Here is an 18,223-nt window from a genome sequence, read left to right as displayed (position 1 = left end):
CAAAATATTAAGTACTGCAGTCAATTTTAAAATGTTTAATTAATATGAATGATTTTTTATTTTTTATAAATCAGTTTTGAATGAATGATTCAATGACTCGCTCATAATTTGTTCACCCGTTTCATTACTGTATGAATCAGCGTTTTTGAACAAATCTCTTGAATGAATGATTCAATGACAATACATTTTTAACAGTCACTTGTCGCCTGGTAATGTAACGATGTAATCGATACAATCAATATTTGAAGTGCCAGTATGATTTTGTCAAAGGTTTAATAGACACAGGTGGATTTTTGTCGTTTAGGAATAAGATCACGTGGGTGTTTGAATCAAGATTGCAATATTTTAACGATTAATCGTGCAGTTCTAATATATATAATGTCCTGTTAATATAAACTTGGACAATAAAGCTTAAATAAAAAGTTTAGCAATTAAGAAGCATAGAAAGTGTAGTGAAAGTCCCATTACCAAAGAAAAAAAAGACCTAGAGGAAAAGAGACTTTTAGTGATGATGTTCCTGGGGGCAGTAACACATCGCTGATGAGCTTACACAACCTGCACAGAAGAGAAAAGAAAGAAAGAAAGAAAGAAAGAAAGAAAGAAAGAAAGAAAGAAAGAAAGAAAGAAAGAAAGAAAGAAAGAAAGAAAGAAAGAAAGAAAGAAAGAAAGAAAGAAGTTAGCAAGTAACTTGTGTGGTCTTGATGTTCTTACAGTATGCTTGTATATCAGCCGCAGCTGTATCCTGTGTTTGTGTGTCATTACTCACTGTTCTCTGATAAGAGGGCCTGTGGTCGCAGTAACAGTAGCACTTTGTTTCCTCCAGCTTGGATCAGCTCAATGGCTCTAGTGTGACTGATGCCTTGTGTCTGTTCTCCATTGATTTCCACAACCTGATCTCCTACCTGCAGAGACACGTTCAGGCGTAAGATCATCAAACACACCTTCTTATAAGGTTGTACTTCACAGCACTTTCACAACATTTCTCAAGACATCTGTAAACAACGGTTTGACATTTTGATTTTGATTAAAAAAAAAGTATTCAGCTTTCTTAAAACTTTCCTTAACTTTTTTACTACATTTAAAAGCACTCTGCAGATGCTTCACTAAAATTGCAGCAGAAGATGCAAAAAGTCTGCCGATTCCATCCACAATATGTGAGTTATTAAAGAGTGGTGTTCTGTACTGACGTGTATCCTGCCATCTTGTAGAGCGGGGCCGTCCTCAGCCAGCCGCAGGATGTAGAGGCCCATGTTATACTCTGTTCCCCCTCTCAGACTAAAGCCAAAACCACGAGGGCCGCGCTCCAACTCAACCGCAATACAGCCCTAGGTAGAAAATACATACAAAATGCAATTTATTCCAATGGTGGCATGAATATATGAAGTATAACCCTGGATTAAATTACTAGTATATGTATAAAGTATGACATATATTAGGGCTGCATGATATTAGAAAAAAATTACATTGCAATATTTTGCTTTTTCGCAATATATATTGCGATATGACAACAATTTCACCAGATGATTTGAATTGCTTTTTTTGTTAAGAATAAATCGTTCTAGGATGATTGGGGTGATTTTGTAGCAGAGCACATCTGCATAGAAAATAATAATCACATAACAAGCATAGATAATAAAAATAAAGGGAGCAATTCCAAGAGCGTCCTCGCACGCACCATCAGTGCTCGGGCCCTAATAAATACAATAGAACAAAGATACAAAAGAAATAAGCAGTGCTTTATGTTGTTCAAGTAAATCTAACAGTATTCAGGTACAGAAATTGAATTATCAAATGTAAAATAACATTGCAGTCTTCACTGTACAAGTTAAATATAGTTAATATAATTAATTAATTAATTAATTAATATAATTTACCTTTGTTCTCTTTCTGTTTTGTTGTCTGATTAACATTGGTGACACAAACAGCTGCTGGTATACTTTAAGATGAATGCACGGATCCAATATAATGATACGCATACGTTTTCTTTCTCCATTGTTTACAACACATAATCGACTGAGGATACTCAGCATTTTAACTTAATTTTGCGTGCACGTGTCCGTTCAAGCTAAAAAAGAAGCGAAAGAGAACTGAATTCGGTGTTCACGTGCTCTCTGTGTGTGTTCCAGTCTTCTTGCGCTTGATGTTTAAACTGATAGGACTTTAAAAACACATGCAAATGATAAACTTTCACTCTATGATGTTTAAACTTTGCAGTGAATCTGCGTTCCGAACTAGTGGGCTGCTGGACTACGATCCCTATATTGACATCGCACATCCTGTGATGTGCGCACATCTCGATATCAATGCTAAAACGATATATCATGCAGTCCTACTATATATAATATAATAGTATATAATTATTTTTCATAATATTTTTTATTTTGCATCATATATTACACTAGATGTGATGACTTTAGATAAAGTTTAGGTACAGTTTATGATATAAGTGTGACTCTTACCTGTTTTGAGTTGGCGACACACAGCGTTCCCTGTTCACTCATGGGAAGAGCTTTATACTCCGTCCAGATGAGCTCATCCCTTATCTCATCCATGTCCAAATTATATCTGCACATAAGTAACATGTATTATAGATCAGAAGGCAGGGTGGCTTAAATCCTCCATATGTGATTGGAGGTTAATTATATTGGCTATATGGTTGTAGAATTTACATGAATTTACAACAAATATAGGACATAAGCACATTTATAGTGGTGTAAATATGTAATAGTGGACTGCACCTCTCATCCTGAGTGGATTTGAAAATCTTGTGCTGCGGTGCTGGACTCTGTTTGGCCGAGCTTGCTCCTGAGGGCGGACCTTTGTACTCTAAACAGCCAATCAAAACAGATTGATTGTCATATGAAATGATCACTTCAAGTGTTAAAGTCCTTTTTACCTCTGTATTATGACATACTAATGATAAATAAATAAGATCAAGAACGTTTTAACTCCAAAAGCCTCTGCCAATTAATGCTTTTTTTGTTGTACGATATTCATACCTATGAGCCAACACCAATTAAACATGACAGAGAAAAATGAACTGTGTATTTTCATGCTTTGTATTTGAAATAAGCTAGTAATTGGTCTAAGTGCCCTTTTTAAAATGTTCAATTTAGATATGCATGCATAATTAATATCAAATTCTGCTGTGGATATTAGCATTTTAATTGAAGCTAGTGTGACAAATCAAAGCGTGAGGCACAGGTTGAGAATGCAGGAATATGTACTGCGGCAGTGTTTATGTGACATTTCATCATCTCACTCACCGTCCTCAGGAACCACGGTGAGTGTGACTGAGTTTCCTGCGTCTTTGATAAGCTGAACAATGTCGTTGTGGGAGAGCTCCACAATGGACTGACTGTTCACAGCTGATATGCGGTCACCCACATTCAACAACCCGCAGCGGTCAGTTGGACTGCCCTCGATTATCCGACCGATCTTATGAGGAATCACTGCAACACACACTTAGGCAAATCACTTAGCAGAATTAGAAAGGCTTGTGTTTTATTTATAGTAATAATGAATTAATAGTAGGAAATGCAACAATTCTGAGTTTGTGCAAAACTAAAAAACTGCTGGATGGAGCAGAATGGATCAGAGCGCATGGGTCCAAAGACACTCTTTAAAAGTTAAACTACTGTATTTTTAACCTAACATGCCAAATGCAATGCTCATGACACAAGATGCTCAAAAAACAGCAACAAGTTTTGATACAACTGCCACTGACTTCCATTTACATGTGTATGGCTTTAGCGGTGATAAAAAGGTAGAAATTAAAGAAACAACTTTTGAGATGCAAAACGATAAAGCACACGGTCAATATGACATTAAACCACCACTATTAAGGTCAAATTAAATTATTAAATTAAAAATAAATAATACAACATCTATAAATAATACAACATCTAAAAATAGTTGACTTTACTAGTAGTTGATTATATATAAAATAAAATGTAACTAAATCAAATAATAAATATCCATATGTGTGTGTGTGTGTGTGTGTGTGTGTGTGTGTGTGTGTGTGTGTGTGTGTATATATATATATGTATATATGTATATTTATATGTATATGTATATATCATTTTTTAGTTGCCATTTATTTATTTTTAATTGCCAAAAAAACTGTTCTGAATGTGTATTCTAACAATAGTTTTTCAAAATTTGTTTTTTTAAACAATTAATTAAAAACAACCATAACATTCATTAGCAGTAAAATTCTAGTCCAGGAAACAGTGTCATAGTATTATGTAGTAAAAAACTGAAGATTACATAAAATATTAGTATATAACCATTCTGAATGAGAAACGGTTCTTGATTCCAAATAAAAAAAAATTGTGTAAATAATGTCAATGAATCTGCTGTTACCTCCAGGTGGCGGTTTGCTCTTTGAGGTGAGAATGACAAATCCAAAGCCCTCATTATCTTTACGATGGAGTGTAATATCAAATGACTCCTGGTCCTTGACACTTGGCACCTGGATGCGGGGAAGCCGAGGTGAGCCATTCACAAGTGTCATTGCCCCGCTCCCAACATCCACTGGGGCATCTATAGAGCAGAAGATTACACAGACTGACCTTTAATGAAAGCTATTCAGGCAGTTAATTACACTCCAGCACTGGTTTTTATGTCTATGGCCTGTCAGTCAGCAGTGCTCACCCCTGTAAATGACCTTCCTGCGCACTGAAAGAAGCACTTGTCCATTACGTGCTGCGTTGGTCATCAGATCCAGAACTTGTTTGTGAGATTTCCCCTTTACAATGATGCCATCGATGCCAACGAGCTCATCTCCGGCCCTCAGACGGCCTTCCTTCTCCGCCGCCCCCTGGGGAATGATGGCACCGATGTAGACCTAATGAAATTAAATGGATAGCTCATTTTAGAGCTAAGACACAAAGTCGATCTGCTAATAAATCACATAAATACAGTCCATGTATACAAATATTGAGTAATGTGGTTACAGAAGTATGAAGGACTTACTGGTTGTTCTGAGCCCTCTCCCCCAAGCACACGGAAGCCAAAGCCTGTGTCCTGATCTCGCTTAATGAACACGTCCAACTCCTTAGAGTGAGGTGCTGCATAACAATAGACAGATTTACACGGTGGTATGATAAATAAATTGGAATAAACCACATTCATCAATAAAACCAATTAAATTCATGCATAGGGCTTTTTCTGTGTCTCTGCATTCAGATAAAATAAAATAAAAGGATAGTTCTCCCAAATATGTCATTGTAAAATCTTAATTTTTTTCTCTTTGAAGCTCAAATGCTGATATACATTTTTTCCCTGCCATTGACAAAAGACTCCGGCTGTCTGTGTTTTCACTGTTATATGGTAGAGGGCGCTATTACACCCTTTGAAAGAGTACTGAATCTCCGGATCAAAACACAGGCGAAGAAGAAGCAGAAACAAGCGATAGCATTTAAGGAGATGCATGTGTAAAATTACACAATCATCTACAAAAAACAGCATTATAAATCAAAACTGCCTAACGTTGCCAAATGAAATGTCGACCCAGGGTGAGGTCTAGCACTGTGTCTAGCATCTCTTTCCCCGCTAAAAAACGCTGGCGGGGAAAGAGATAAGTAGTTGCTCTTTTCCATGCCATAGTGGTTGGTGATTGTAAAGTTCACCTCACTCTAAAGTTCAAACTTCTGCTCATAAATCTGAATTTATTCCTGTTAATCCTAGTGTAATATATGCAAGAACAATACATTTGCCCACAGTTCTTGTTTGTATTATGATTTGAACAGTGTTCCTCAGTGTTTTGTTCTTTTTGTCACCACTTTCGTTTTAAGACCAGGGTTGCAAATTGCATTGCAAAATTAGAATTTGTTGTGAAGTGCTGATACAAAGTGAAAAATTTTATATGAAGATGGAATTTATTTTTGGATGAACAATAACTTTAAAAACGAAGTGTAATATATATATATATATATATATACTGATTGAAGTATATTTCTCAACTTCAATCCTGGCTGGGGACCCACCTACTAGAATGTTTTCAACATCATGATGCTGTAACATAAAAGAGTTTCCTCCTTGTTGTCTCAGCTCAGCAGAGACTCACCTATGCTCTCCGGCAAAGCTTTGGGCTTGCTGTAGTGGAGGGAAGCGTCTTGTTTTGGAGAGCTACATGGTAGTGTGTTTGAGTGATAGGTCAAAGCCTGGGGAACCATGATGTCATGGCAACGGTCCAGAGTCTCAGTACTGGCACTCATCCCCGGTCTCTGTTGGAATACAAGGGGAATAAAACGTGTTTTAATACCACTTCACACAGTGACTCGTCGAGTGAACATAGATCTGGACCTGAACAAGCAACATTTAAGACGGATTGCTGGGTGTGTCTTTTGAGAGAATGCAAGCATGTGTATACAGATAGACAGACTACAGAAACATTGTTATCGTTGGATATTGCCTTCATGGTCTGGTTAGCAGAATTAAGGTTTTTGGTCAAGTTACAGGATTTTTAAAGCATTACATTTTTAGCAACTTCATTTTTACATTTACTGTAGAAAATGTAAGTGATGTTGTCCACATACAAAACTCATCACCATGATATTAAGTTGCAATGTGGTTACTAAGATGTCATGGTTGCTGGGGCATTACTAGGTGGTTTTGTGGGGTTGTTAAGGTGTTTCTAGGTGGATTTAAGGGTTTTCTGGGTGGTTACCAGGTGGTTTCAAGAGTGTCCTGAGTGTTTGGTAAATGATTTCTAAGATTTTCCTAGTGGTCGCTAGATGTTTGTAGGTGAACGCACTAGGGTGTTCTGCGTGGTTGCTAGGGTATTTCTATGGTGGTTCGGTGGTTGTTAGGTGTTTTGTTATTAGTGTTTTTTTTTTTTTTTGTGGTTACTACAAGGTGGTTTCTATAGTGTCTTGAGTGTTTGATAACTGCTTTTTATGGTTTCTAAGGTATTTTAGGTGGTTGCTAGGGTGTTTCTAAGGTGTTCTGGGTGGCTGCTAGGTCGTTTCTATTGTGTTCTTGGTGGTTGTTAGGTGTTTTCTTGTTTATTTGTATGTTTAATACAAGGTGGTTTCTATAGTGCCCTGGGTGTTTGATAACTGCTTCTTATGTGTTGTAGGTGGTTGCTAAGGCGTTTCTAAGTTGTTCTACGTGGTTTCTATGTTGTAGTGGGTGGTTGTCAAAGGTTTCCAAGTGTTTTTTTTTTTTTGTGTGGTTTTTTTTTTGGTGTTCTATGTGGTTTCTAGGGTTTTCTGGGTGGTTACCAGGAATTTCTGGGCTGTTCTGGGTGATTGCTAGGTTGTTGTTTACAGGCCAGAATCAAAAGTGCCCACCCACAAGTCTCTATGATATTCTGATCCCTCAAAATCCTTCTTCAATGTAAGTCTATGGGACAGTTTTGCCTGTTTTATCATACTCAATTGAAAATTGTAAATCCGATCACTTTAAAAAAAAGTACAAGCCACAGGATTTATTTATGTCGCCAGTACAAATGGTGCGGAACGTGTTAGCTATCACACTTTAGTATTTTACAGGAAGGAGTTTGTTCAAATCCCACACCCAAAGTACCAGCAATTTCATAAGCAAAAAAAACAAAAAAACATAATATTCTCCCATTTTCTCAGTTCTACAAGGTCATTATCACCTCTGAAAATCCATTATCATACTCACAGGTCGTAAACTCTTCACTGGTGATGTATGACCTAGAAACAGAAAAAAGGCAAATGAGAGACGTAGCACTGAAAGAGAAAAAAATGGGGGAACAGGCACTCAACATACAGATGGAAAAAAAAAACAGGAACTCATTACTGAGAAAGTTTCTAGCCTTATTATAATGACAGCACTTCATGGTTGTTGCCTATCAAACATGAAAAAGGCATGAGAATACATTGTTTCAGTGCTACATTATTAATTCCCATCCATCTAACTAAAAAGCTACTCAAAGAGGAAACGTCATTCAAGTGCTTTAAAGTGGGGCGTTTCCTGAGCCAATTCCGAGCTGAGTTAATCATGACACATGCGTCATCTAGGAGCCATTAAAGATGGATAAAATAAATGAGAAAATACATAGAGAAAATGATGATGGATACTACACATGAATTCTCCAGGGAGAGAGACATTGCGAATGACAGAAGTCATGCATAAAATAATGACGCAGCTACACTTCCATCTGTCAATTCTGAACCCACGCCGTTTATTCATTCCCTTTGTTTTCTCTGTCTTTCTCTTGATTGGTGTGATTTCCATTGAATTTAATGACTAAACCATGAATGACGCAACTCACTCAGCCTTTGAGGGTTAATGGAACTGATTAAAGCATGGTCTCATTTTCCCCCTCCCTGTTTCGTTCAGCAGACAATACATTCTCACAGAACTCTTTGCAGACGCATCCTGAAATTCCCTTCCCTGTAATCTAGACTCATTTCCCAAATTCCCAGCCAACCCCACAGAGTGGGTGCAAAATGCAAAGGGACCTCTCCTGCCAACTGTGTCAGAAGCAACGGTCCATCATTCTTACATAATGTATTCCTGAGAGACAGAAACAAAGCCTGAGTATGATCGGTGAGCGAGGAGGAGAGGAGAACAAGTGTGTCTAAAATGTAAAATTATGAAGAGGGAAAAGAATGTAAATGATTTCTCATCTGCTGAAAAATGGAGAGATAAAAAAAGAGACAAAAGGGGAAAGAGCCTTTATGCAATTCCCTGCTGAAAAGACCAGTATACTGGAGCTGCTCACCAGTATACAGTATGTTATGAATGCAAGTTGTTTTCTGAGAAATGTATAAATATTAAGTGAAGTGCATGTTTAAAAAAAGGGGTACAAATCTGACAATGAGGTTAGAATTCAATTCAACTTAATTTAAAGAGAAAACAAGTTGATTTTTCTTACCCCTTTGGCAGATTTTTTTATATTTATTTGTTAAAAAACATAATAATGTTGATGTATTTCTCAGAAAACAAAACTGCGAACTCTGCCCATTTTAATATCAGTGTCAGGTAAGAGTAAGATATTTGTCTAGATGTCTCTGCTCATTTATGCTAGTTTGTTATATACATCCACTATAAACTCATGAAGTTGACTAAATTATATCAACAAATAATAAATTAAAAGACATATACTTATAAGCACACAGCATATGACCTTCTGTAACGCCCATATAGAAAGCAGACACTGCCACCTCTGTAATAAACACGTCACGGAGATGTAGTCCTGTCCGAATCAGTACATAAAATCACAGACGTTGACTCAAGTGATTAGAATTTTTACTCAACGTCATTTAAAAAACTAGTCCTATGCGAATAAGGCTTAAGAAAGTGACTTTTTGCAGTGTACTCTTTTCTAAGAATTGGGAATTAAGTACATTTTTCAATTTCTGAATTTTGGCTGAATTTAAATTAGTAAACATGATACAGAATTTGAATTTAAAGAAGTAACAATAAAATTAACAGAAATGTATGTAACTGCAATACGTGTAATTTTACTAGAAAAAGAAGACGTATTGAATGATGGCTTGACAAAGGCTTGTCTGAAAGTTCAAAGAATAAATAGTTTGACTGTCTTATTCATTTTCGCATTTATATTCACTTCATGCTTGTCAAAGTTAAAGTCTTTAAAGTATTTTCAGCAGGGTTCTTACTAGGCATGCTTAAGATCCGTTTTGAGTGTGTGTGTGTGTGTGTATGTGTGTGTGTGTGTGTGTGTGTGTGTGTGTGTGTGTGTGTGTGTGTGTGTGTGTGTGTGTGTGTGTGTGTGTGTGTGTGTGTGTGTGTGTGTGTGTGTGTGTGTGTGTGTGTGTGTGTGTGTGTGTGTGTGTGTGTGTGTGTGTGGTGTGATTTCTTAAAAGAAAACAAGACCCCTTGAAATTGTCATTGTCACCATATGCCTACCTACTATAGTTACACCACCTAAACTCTATAACTGCCCAAAGGCCCCAAACATACTCTACGCAAAAACATTTACATTGATGCATTTGGCTGACACGTTTATCCAGAGTTACTTACATTGCAATCAAGCTATACATTTGTTTCAGTTCAGGTATGAACAGGTATGATTTAATGCAAGATTCCCTGGTCATTAAGGACAAAGGATAATTGAAACATGTATATTCAGTATTCATTACTTCAATGAGCTCATTGTTTCTGCATTAAATTATTACATTGTTTAAATTAATACATTTTTAGCTAACTGTGATTTTGTATATGTACATTTCTGAAATACATAACTTAGACAGTTAGCTCTGATAACAGATCACTCTACATTGTAATGTGGACTCATGCATTTTCTGTAAAGCTGCTTTGAAACGATATGTATTGTGAAAAGCGCTATACAAATAAATGTGAATTGAATTTTCTGTAAAGCTGTTTGAAACGATCTGTACTGTGAAAAGTGCTACACAAATAAACATGAGTTCCCTGGGCATCAAACCTAGTGTTGCTAGTGCCATGCTTTGCTGTTTAAGCTACAGGAACATTATGCAAAGGATTCTAGCTGTATTTTACATTATGCTGTGTTTTGTGTTAGAATGCAAGTCATATTGCAAAATAAATGTGCATTGCATTCTCAGTATCGCCGCAAGAGCCACCATCAGTGTAAACTTTCGGCTTCTTCTGTTTGTGTAGTCCATGTTTATGGCCTAAACAGATCGGTGGGATGTTCCATACACCCTCCTGCTCTCTTACCTCCTCTCAACACCAACAGATTCACCTCGCTCCCCACAGGGAGGTCCTTCAGTATATCCACCACCTGCGCATGGCTCAGCGTTTGCACATTTTGCCTGTTAATCTCCTTTATCACGTCTCCTTTCAGCAGTCCTCGGCACCACTGCTCATCCAGGATCATTTTCACCTTCTGCCCCAACGGACAGTCTGCAATGGCAAAGCCAAATCCTCCAGGCCCCTTCACGATTGGAACGCTCACCAGCTCCGGTTGCAGCATCCCCGTCTCTGGCCTATCGTTGGCACTGATGCCTCCTGGAAGCGCAGCGACCACCGGCCGCCCGTTGGCATCTGTGGTTACATAGTGAAGCTCTTGGGAGGAACCGTGGAGGGCGTCACCTTTGACCAGCAGCGGCTGGCCATTGATGAGGGGTACGGCGGTTACGATCTCTCCTGTCGGAGGGGGAGGAGGAGGAGGAAGGTCCTCGCTGTCCGTGTTCACGTCAGGGGGGAGCAAGTATCCGTGACAGAGGACCATGTCCACGTACTGGTTAATTGGGATGCACTGGAACATGTGGACCACGTCAGCATGCGTCTTGCCCAAGACAAGCGTGCCGTTGATTTCCACAATAACATCACCTTGGATTAGAAGAGAGGAAATTTGACAGAATGGGAATGAGTAAAGAAAGAACTGAAGAAAAGAATCATTACAAAGTGGATGAACACCTTTTTTAATACATTTGTGCTTTTGAAAGATAATAGATAAAATAAAAAGTTCACACAAAATTGAAAATTCTTTCATTATTTATTCAGCCTTATGTTGTTCCAAACTTGTATATTTCTTGTGACTTGTATGTGGCATTTTCCAAGTTTTTTGGAATGGGATCAGTGAATTAATTATTCTTTTAAAAATTGGTTTATTTTCAATGAATCGGCGGATCCAGTTCATTAATCAGACTTTTTCCTTTTGTTCACTCACAGAATCATTGATCCACAGCAGTTCTCTAGATAACAGCTCACTGGAATGGAATTATTATCAGTGAATAAGGACGTTAATTTCAGACTTTTTTGGTTATCATGTGGAGTCAGAATACTTTTGTAAAGGTTTTTGGGACCTTCCACTGTAGTCACAATGAACTGTTGCTATATGTAACCGGGTGTTTATCTTTAACTAAAACTAAATTAAAAAATTTACATATTTTTCATTGAAATTTATAAATATTAAATGAAAAAAAAAATGTTTTACTAAACAAAAGTTAGAAAAGTTGCATTGGCAACTAACTAAAATAAGTTTAAGCTGAGCACTAAAATTGCAAATTAGAAATACATTTTTTGAGTGAATATATATTTTTGAGCGGTATATATTTTTAATTGAAATATATAAATATTAAATTAAAAAAAATGTTTTTACTAAACAAAAGTTAGAAAAGTTGCATTGGCAACTAACTGAAATAAGTTTAAGCTGAGCACTAAAATTGCTAATTAGAAATAAATAAACTATAGCCAACTAATATGGAAAAAATTAAACTATTAAACTGACAAAAGCACATGACAAAATTATCAAAAGTTACAAAAAAATAAAATAAAACTGAAAATATAAAGCTAAAAGCTAATTCAAAATATTCAGAAAAATATGATAACATAAATAATGTAAAACACGAAAATATCAAAATATCAAACTTTTTGTCTCACTGAAAAAAAAAACATCATATGGGTTTGGAGCAATATGAAGGTGAGTAAACAAAGCCATCATTGAAGGTAAATGGTGTAGCTCTTTATTGTTAACATACTTCTCCTATCCCAGTTTAACAATTAAAATTAATAGGTCAACTTTCTAATAATCCATAATGTGAATTGTGGATGTTTCCCTAAACACCTTTTACCAAACTAGGCATCACTCACCAGAGGCCATCTTGTTGTCCTGTGCGGCGGGGCCATCAGAGAGAACGTTCTTCACCTGCAGGAACTCATCAGGTCGGTCTCCACCAATGATGGTGAAGCCAAACCCCTGCTGGCTCTTCCTGAGAGCCGTGTGATACAGCTCCCCCTTCAGCTGAGTGGGGTCCCGAGTGAATCCGGGCGTACCAGCCGCTCCACCTACAGAGACAGAAGAGAAGACGAGACAGAACATCTGTGATGACTTCACATAAAATATGCACAAAGACGAAACTGTAAACAACTAGACATTGATATAGTAGATGTGTTTGAAATATACAAGCAACAAATACACCACATGAAATGCTGTTAAACATGTTTTCAAAATGTATGACAGATCCATAAATAATGTGTGAAGTCCACAAACAAATGCACGCATTTACTTTTTTCTATAATTTTCCTAATATCAGTAACCAAAGCCCATTATGGGATACTTTCACTAATATGGTAAAAAAATAAATAGACCTGAAACATAAATGAGACTTTTATTTATCTTTTTGAACAAATAGAAAAGAGGTGTTTATTTTACCATTAACCTCAAGAGGTCAAATTAAATGGTTTTATTTTCAATACATTTTATATGAGGTTTGCACTTTTGCTGTAAATAAATTGTAGATTTTGTTTTAGAAAATTAAAGATACTATATATAAAAATGGCTAACAGGCCATTAATTAAAATGTAAATGGCTTAATTAAAATGTAATTAGGTACAATATAGCCTGTTTGATAAACTTCAAATTGAGATTTATGAATGCAGTCTCTAGCAATGTTTCCATTCAAAGTTCAAGAACAAAAATCCTCACTCAAAAAATCATCCATGTCTTCAAGAATACAAAATCATTACTTCCTGGGAAAATGGTTCTATGGTGTTTGAGGAATGCAATCATGTGAGACGCTTCTGGGAGGAAGTTAAACCAAATCATTTTGATGACAGACTTTGGCTTGGACATTTCAAAATGATCAAACCAACATTTGAGATGCTGTGCAATGAAATATGCCTACTGGTTAGTCCAGTTATCCAATCACATTCACAGTTGAGGCAAAGTCATGTGGGTTTTCTGTTGTGTATAGAGGAATTTGTTTGGTAAATGTGTTTTCATCGTAGGTTTTGCTCATGTCTTATTCTTATCAGATATAAATATCACTCATCTGCCTTATATAGCTTATCTGCCTCAATTAAACGCATACGCTTTTATGCGCATTTTTACATTTTATGTGCATCTTGGTGTTTCTATCTAGTGGTTTCTTATGCAATATCCCAAAATGTGCATAAAAATAGATGGATTCCTCAAAAAATTGAGGAAATGGTTGAGATGATTCATTTGTCTTTCCATGGTGCTGCTACATGTGCATCAAAATTTAAGTGCAACTAGATAATTTGCACACAAAAAAAGTGAAATTTCTAGACAGAAAGGATAGGACAGACAGACAGACAGACAGACAGACAGACAGATAGACAGATAGATAGATAGATAGATAGATAGATAGATAGATAGATAGATAGATAGATAGATAGATAGATAGATAGATAGATAGATAGATAGATAGATAGATAGATAGACAGATAGACAGATAGATAGATAGATAGATAGATAGATAGATAGATAGATAGATTCCATGAAACCACAAAAAAAGTGAAATTTCTAGACAGAAACAGTCAGATAGATAGATAGATAGATAGATAGATAGATAGATAGATAGATAGATAGATAGATAGATAGATAGATAGATAGATAGATAGATAGATAGATAGATAGATAGATAGATAGATTCCATGAAACCACAAAAAAGTGAAATTTCTAGACAGAAACAGTCAGATAGATAGATAGATAGATAGATAGATAGATAGATAGATAGATAGATAGATAGATAGATAGATAGATAGATAGATAGATAGATAGATAGATAGATAGATAGATAGATAGATTCCATGAAACCATGGTTTATTTGAGCAGGATTGTCCTATGTATGACTGTCATGTAATTAAAACAGAAAATCATTCCAAACATCTGGCGTAGTAAACATAACCATTAACAACTCTCTCTTTGACAGCGTAGACAGGAACATTTATTATTAGCAACTCGACCTCACACACTCTTCTAATATACTGCCATCCTTTGGGTTCCCAGAAGGACTGAGGGAGTCACAACACTTCCATCCTCAGTATTGGATGACCTTCATAAACTTTCATCACTAGGGTGTGGAGTTTTCCAGCTAATGTTCCACTGCAGTAAGCGAAAGTTATAGGGGTAACTGTTGGTGTTTTACTCCCATGACTGCTCTGACTCACACACTGAAAAAAATGATTCTGACCCCTTGTAAATGTTACATGTTTTTATCTGGTTAATTTCACTGATTTTAATGTGTTATTTAATCCTACTTATTTTTTATTATTAGTTTTCAAATTCACTGCCCTTGTTTAAAACAAGTTAATTTCATTAAAATTTCACAAAAAAAATAAGTTTAATTTAATTTCCATATACACTGTAAAATGAATACGCTATATCTACTCAATAAAATTGTGCAGATTACAAGCAATATTATTAATTAAATTTAACACATTAGAATTGAATAATAATTAATCAAATTAATTCCTTAAAAGTTAACCATTAAAAATGTTTAAACAAAAATATCTGAATAACAAACAGACATCAAAGATGAATTAAGAACTCTTTATTTTGTATTGCCAACACTGAAGACACCTGACCCACTAAGCAAAATGATGTCCAAAATACGTCTTTTCAACGTCTTTGTCACAAAAGTCGGACGTTGAAAAGACGTCCACGAGGAGCCAGAATGAACGTTTTTATGATGTCTTTTTTTGACGTGTTCTGCACGTCCGATATAGACGTTCATCAAACCTTCGTACAAGGTTATAACTAGTTCAGATGTGGCCATTGTGGACATATTTCAACATCATTTATGGTCTCATTTAGACATAATTACTTTGACTATTGCTGTCAGATGATCTTAGTGAGAATTAACAGAGGTTTAGATGTTGATATTTGTTTAATTTGAAGTGTCACCATTGTGGTGATTAGTGTTTGCTTTAGTTGGGCTCTTGGTCCCCGTTACTTTTACTTCAACTTTTATTTGACTGCTTTAACTGTGTCTTTGTAAAACACAATTGTCTTGGCAGAGAAAGCCAATGATAAGTAAGATCAGCTGTTTTCAGCTTATTGATGATGATAATGAAATCATCACAAAAAAAGCATCTAATGTTGTCAGATGCTTTGGCATTCATAACCACCAACCTTGTGGAACTGCAATATTGGTTCCAAAAGCATTAAAATGATCACTTATTTGAAGGTGTATAAAAAGTATGTGCACATGATGTTTTGAACAAGTGTATCATGTAAACACACAGACATCAAGATTTTGCATATGATTCACAACAATGGTGACAATAAAAAAAAAAAAAAAGCGTGATTTAACATAATCATTATTTCACAATCATTTGACCTGAATCATTGAATTCATATAGAGCCCAATTAGGTTTACTTTATTAATCATAGCAGCACTGGCCTTGTACGGCATAATATTTTTAGCCTTTTCAATGAAATCCAAATGATCAAATCAATAATAAAAACTTCAACATTTTCTTTTTATGTAGGCACACACAGACATCAAGAATTAGCGTATGAATCTCAGCAATGGTGACAGACAGATCACCTCTGATCATAAGCTCACTATTTATTCATGCAGCAATGCATGATGGGAGCCATGAATGAGTTTTGATTGGTGGCACCCAGAATGCACTGCAACATGCTTTATAATTGTCACCATTGTTGAGATTCACAGGCTGATTCTTGAAAAAATTTAGTAAATTCAACTCAAAATAGTTTAGCTAAAATTATGAATATAATTAATCTGAAATTACTTATAAAATATAAGTACAACCAATTTACAAAATATAAGTACACTCAACTTAAAAAATCTATCTGGATTTAGATACATTTATTTCGTGCAACCCCTTGACATAATAAAATTAAGTAAAGTCAACATAAAAAATTTTTCAGTGCACTTTTTTTGTACTTCCTTTCAGGAAAGATGGAAACAGAAGTCACCAGTGAAGTTTAGAAGACAGTGAGCATCACACTGTTTTGTTGAGCTATTATATCGCTGAACAATAAAAGAAGAATTCAACTGAGCAAAAAGAAGCTTGGGTTGTGTGTGTGTGTGTGTGTGTGTGTGTGTGTGTGCCATGAGAGAGAATGTGCACGTGTGCTTTGATTGCTGTAATGACAGCTGAGAATCTCTATTACAGGAAGGAAGGCCTGTCAAAACATTGATTTTGTCATTTTGACAGGACAGATTTGAGAAAAGAGAGGAAATGATGATGGTGAATGGGTTTTGAAAACTGTGCCAGCAAGATTTAAAAACATGGGAAACTTTTGTGTGTCCGAAACGGCTTACGACAGGGCCACATCCCTTAATCAAAAGTAACTTTAGTTGTCGGTTAGTGCCACCTATTGTAACTGCAACCAATTGTTAGTTCGCTTAACTTTATCATTATATTAATAGAATATGAAAATATATTCATATGTATTATTATGTGTTAATATGTAATAAATAAATATGTTTATTATATATATATATATAAAAAATAAAACAATCAATGTTATTATATTAATATTTTTGTTTTTAACATTCTAAACATAAGTATAATAATTAAATAGGTTATATAAAATAAATATTTATTTTATTCATACTACCACTCAAAGTTTGGGGTCAGTAAGTTGTTCTATTGTTTATGAAAGAAGTCTCTTCTGCTCACCAACGCTGCATTCCTTTTTTTTAAAATACAGTAAAACATTCATATTGTGAAATATTATTACAATTTAAAATAACTGTTTTCTAATTTAATATATTTTTAAATGTAATTTATTTAATTTTCAGCATCATTACTCCAGTCTTCAGTGTCACGTGATCCTTCAGAAATCATTCTAATATGCTGATTTGATGCTCAAGAATTTTTTTTTGATTATTATCAATGTTAAAAACAGTTGCGCTGCTTAATATTTTTTGTGGAAACCGTATTTTCTAAGGATTCTTTGATGAATAGAAACAGCGTTTATTTGAAATGGAAATATTTTCTAAAATCATAAATGTCTGCACTGTCATTTTTTTTATCAATTTAATGTATCCTTGCTAAATAAATCTATACATTTTTGAATAAACATACTGACCCCAAACTTTTGAACGGTACTGTAATCTAATAAATATTTAGAAACTGTAAAAATGTAGGAACGTCACAAAGTTTGCAAATGGTTTTAAACAGTAAAAAAATAAATATACTGTTCAAAATTGATACAACACTTGGATGTGTGAGGTTTATACATGAGTTTATACTGAGTTTACACATCCACTAAAATCATGTTGGTGAACATATTTCTGAGAAAGCTCTAGCATCATGTGTCTGTAGATGGCACTTCATTTGCGTTTTTGTTATCTAATGCACTAAAACTTGTCTCACCACTGCCATGGTAACTGACCGTTTCAGTAAAGTAAAAGAAAATGTGTTTTTCCCCCTTGTCCTTCCCTCAACCCATAATGACTGAATAGAGGGTCTATTTTACACTAGCCTCCATGCAATCAAAGCCCTCAGACTCATGTGTCATCCTTTTCCCTGCTGTTACTGTCATCTCTGCTTCGATAACCACAGTTCA

At 35.4% G+C, this 18,223-nt stretch overlaps 1 protein-coding gene across 4 annotated transcripts in view; it reads right to left on the bottom strand.

The window, feature by feature from the left end:
• The window catches only part of magi3b (membrane associated guanylate kinase, WW and PDZ domain containing 3b), a 133,083-nt gene that overhangs the window by 2,736 nt on the left and 112,124 nt on the right, over nucleotides 1-18,223 (bottom strand). For 2 of the 4 annotated variants that reach the window (XM_082189594.1, XM_082189596.1), the window contains exons 10-21: nucleotides 12,523-12,717; nucleotides 10,645-11,259; nucleotides 7,636-7,667; nucleotides 6,071-6,230; nucleotides 4,978-5,072; nucleotides 4,657-4,849; nucleotides 4,366-4,545; nucleotides 3,267-3,464; nucleotides 2,739-2,826; nucleotides 2,460-2,565; nucleotides 1,188-1,325; nucleotides 767-902 (exon numbers count right to left, since the gene is read on the bottom strand). In XM_082189594.1, coding sequence (XP_082045720.1) covers nucleotides 767-902; nucleotides 1,188-1,325; nucleotides 2,460-2,565; nucleotides 2,739-2,826; nucleotides 3,267-3,464; nucleotides 4,366-4,545; nucleotides 4,657-4,849; nucleotides 4,978-5,072; nucleotides 6,071-6,230; nucleotides 7,636-7,667; nucleotides 10,645-11,259; nucleotides 12,523-12,717 — 2,136 coding nt within the window. Of the gene's footprint in view, nucleotides 1-468; nucleotides 556-766; nucleotides 903-1,187; nucleotides 1,326-2,459; nucleotides 2,566-2,738; nucleotides 2,827-3,266; nucleotides 3,465-4,365; nucleotides 4,546-4,656; nucleotides 4,850-4,977; nucleotides 5,073-6,070; nucleotides 6,231-7,635; nucleotides 7,668-10,644; nucleotides 11,260-12,522; nucleotides 12,718-18,223 lie in introns of all 4 variants that reach the window. The other 2 variants (XM_082189597.1, XM_082189595.1) reach the window with 2 other exon arrangements.

The sequence above is a fragment of the Leuciscus leuciscus genome (genome assembly GCF_965113295.1).
Source record: "Leuciscus leuciscus genome assembly, chromosome: 14".
NCBI classification, from domain to species: domain Eukaryota; kingdom Metazoa; phylum Chordata; class Actinopteri; order Cypriniformes; family Leuciscidae; genus Leuciscus; species Leuciscus leuciscus.
Note: the sequence above shows the minus strand (reverse complement) of the source record. Positions and strands in the feature narration are given on the sequence as shown.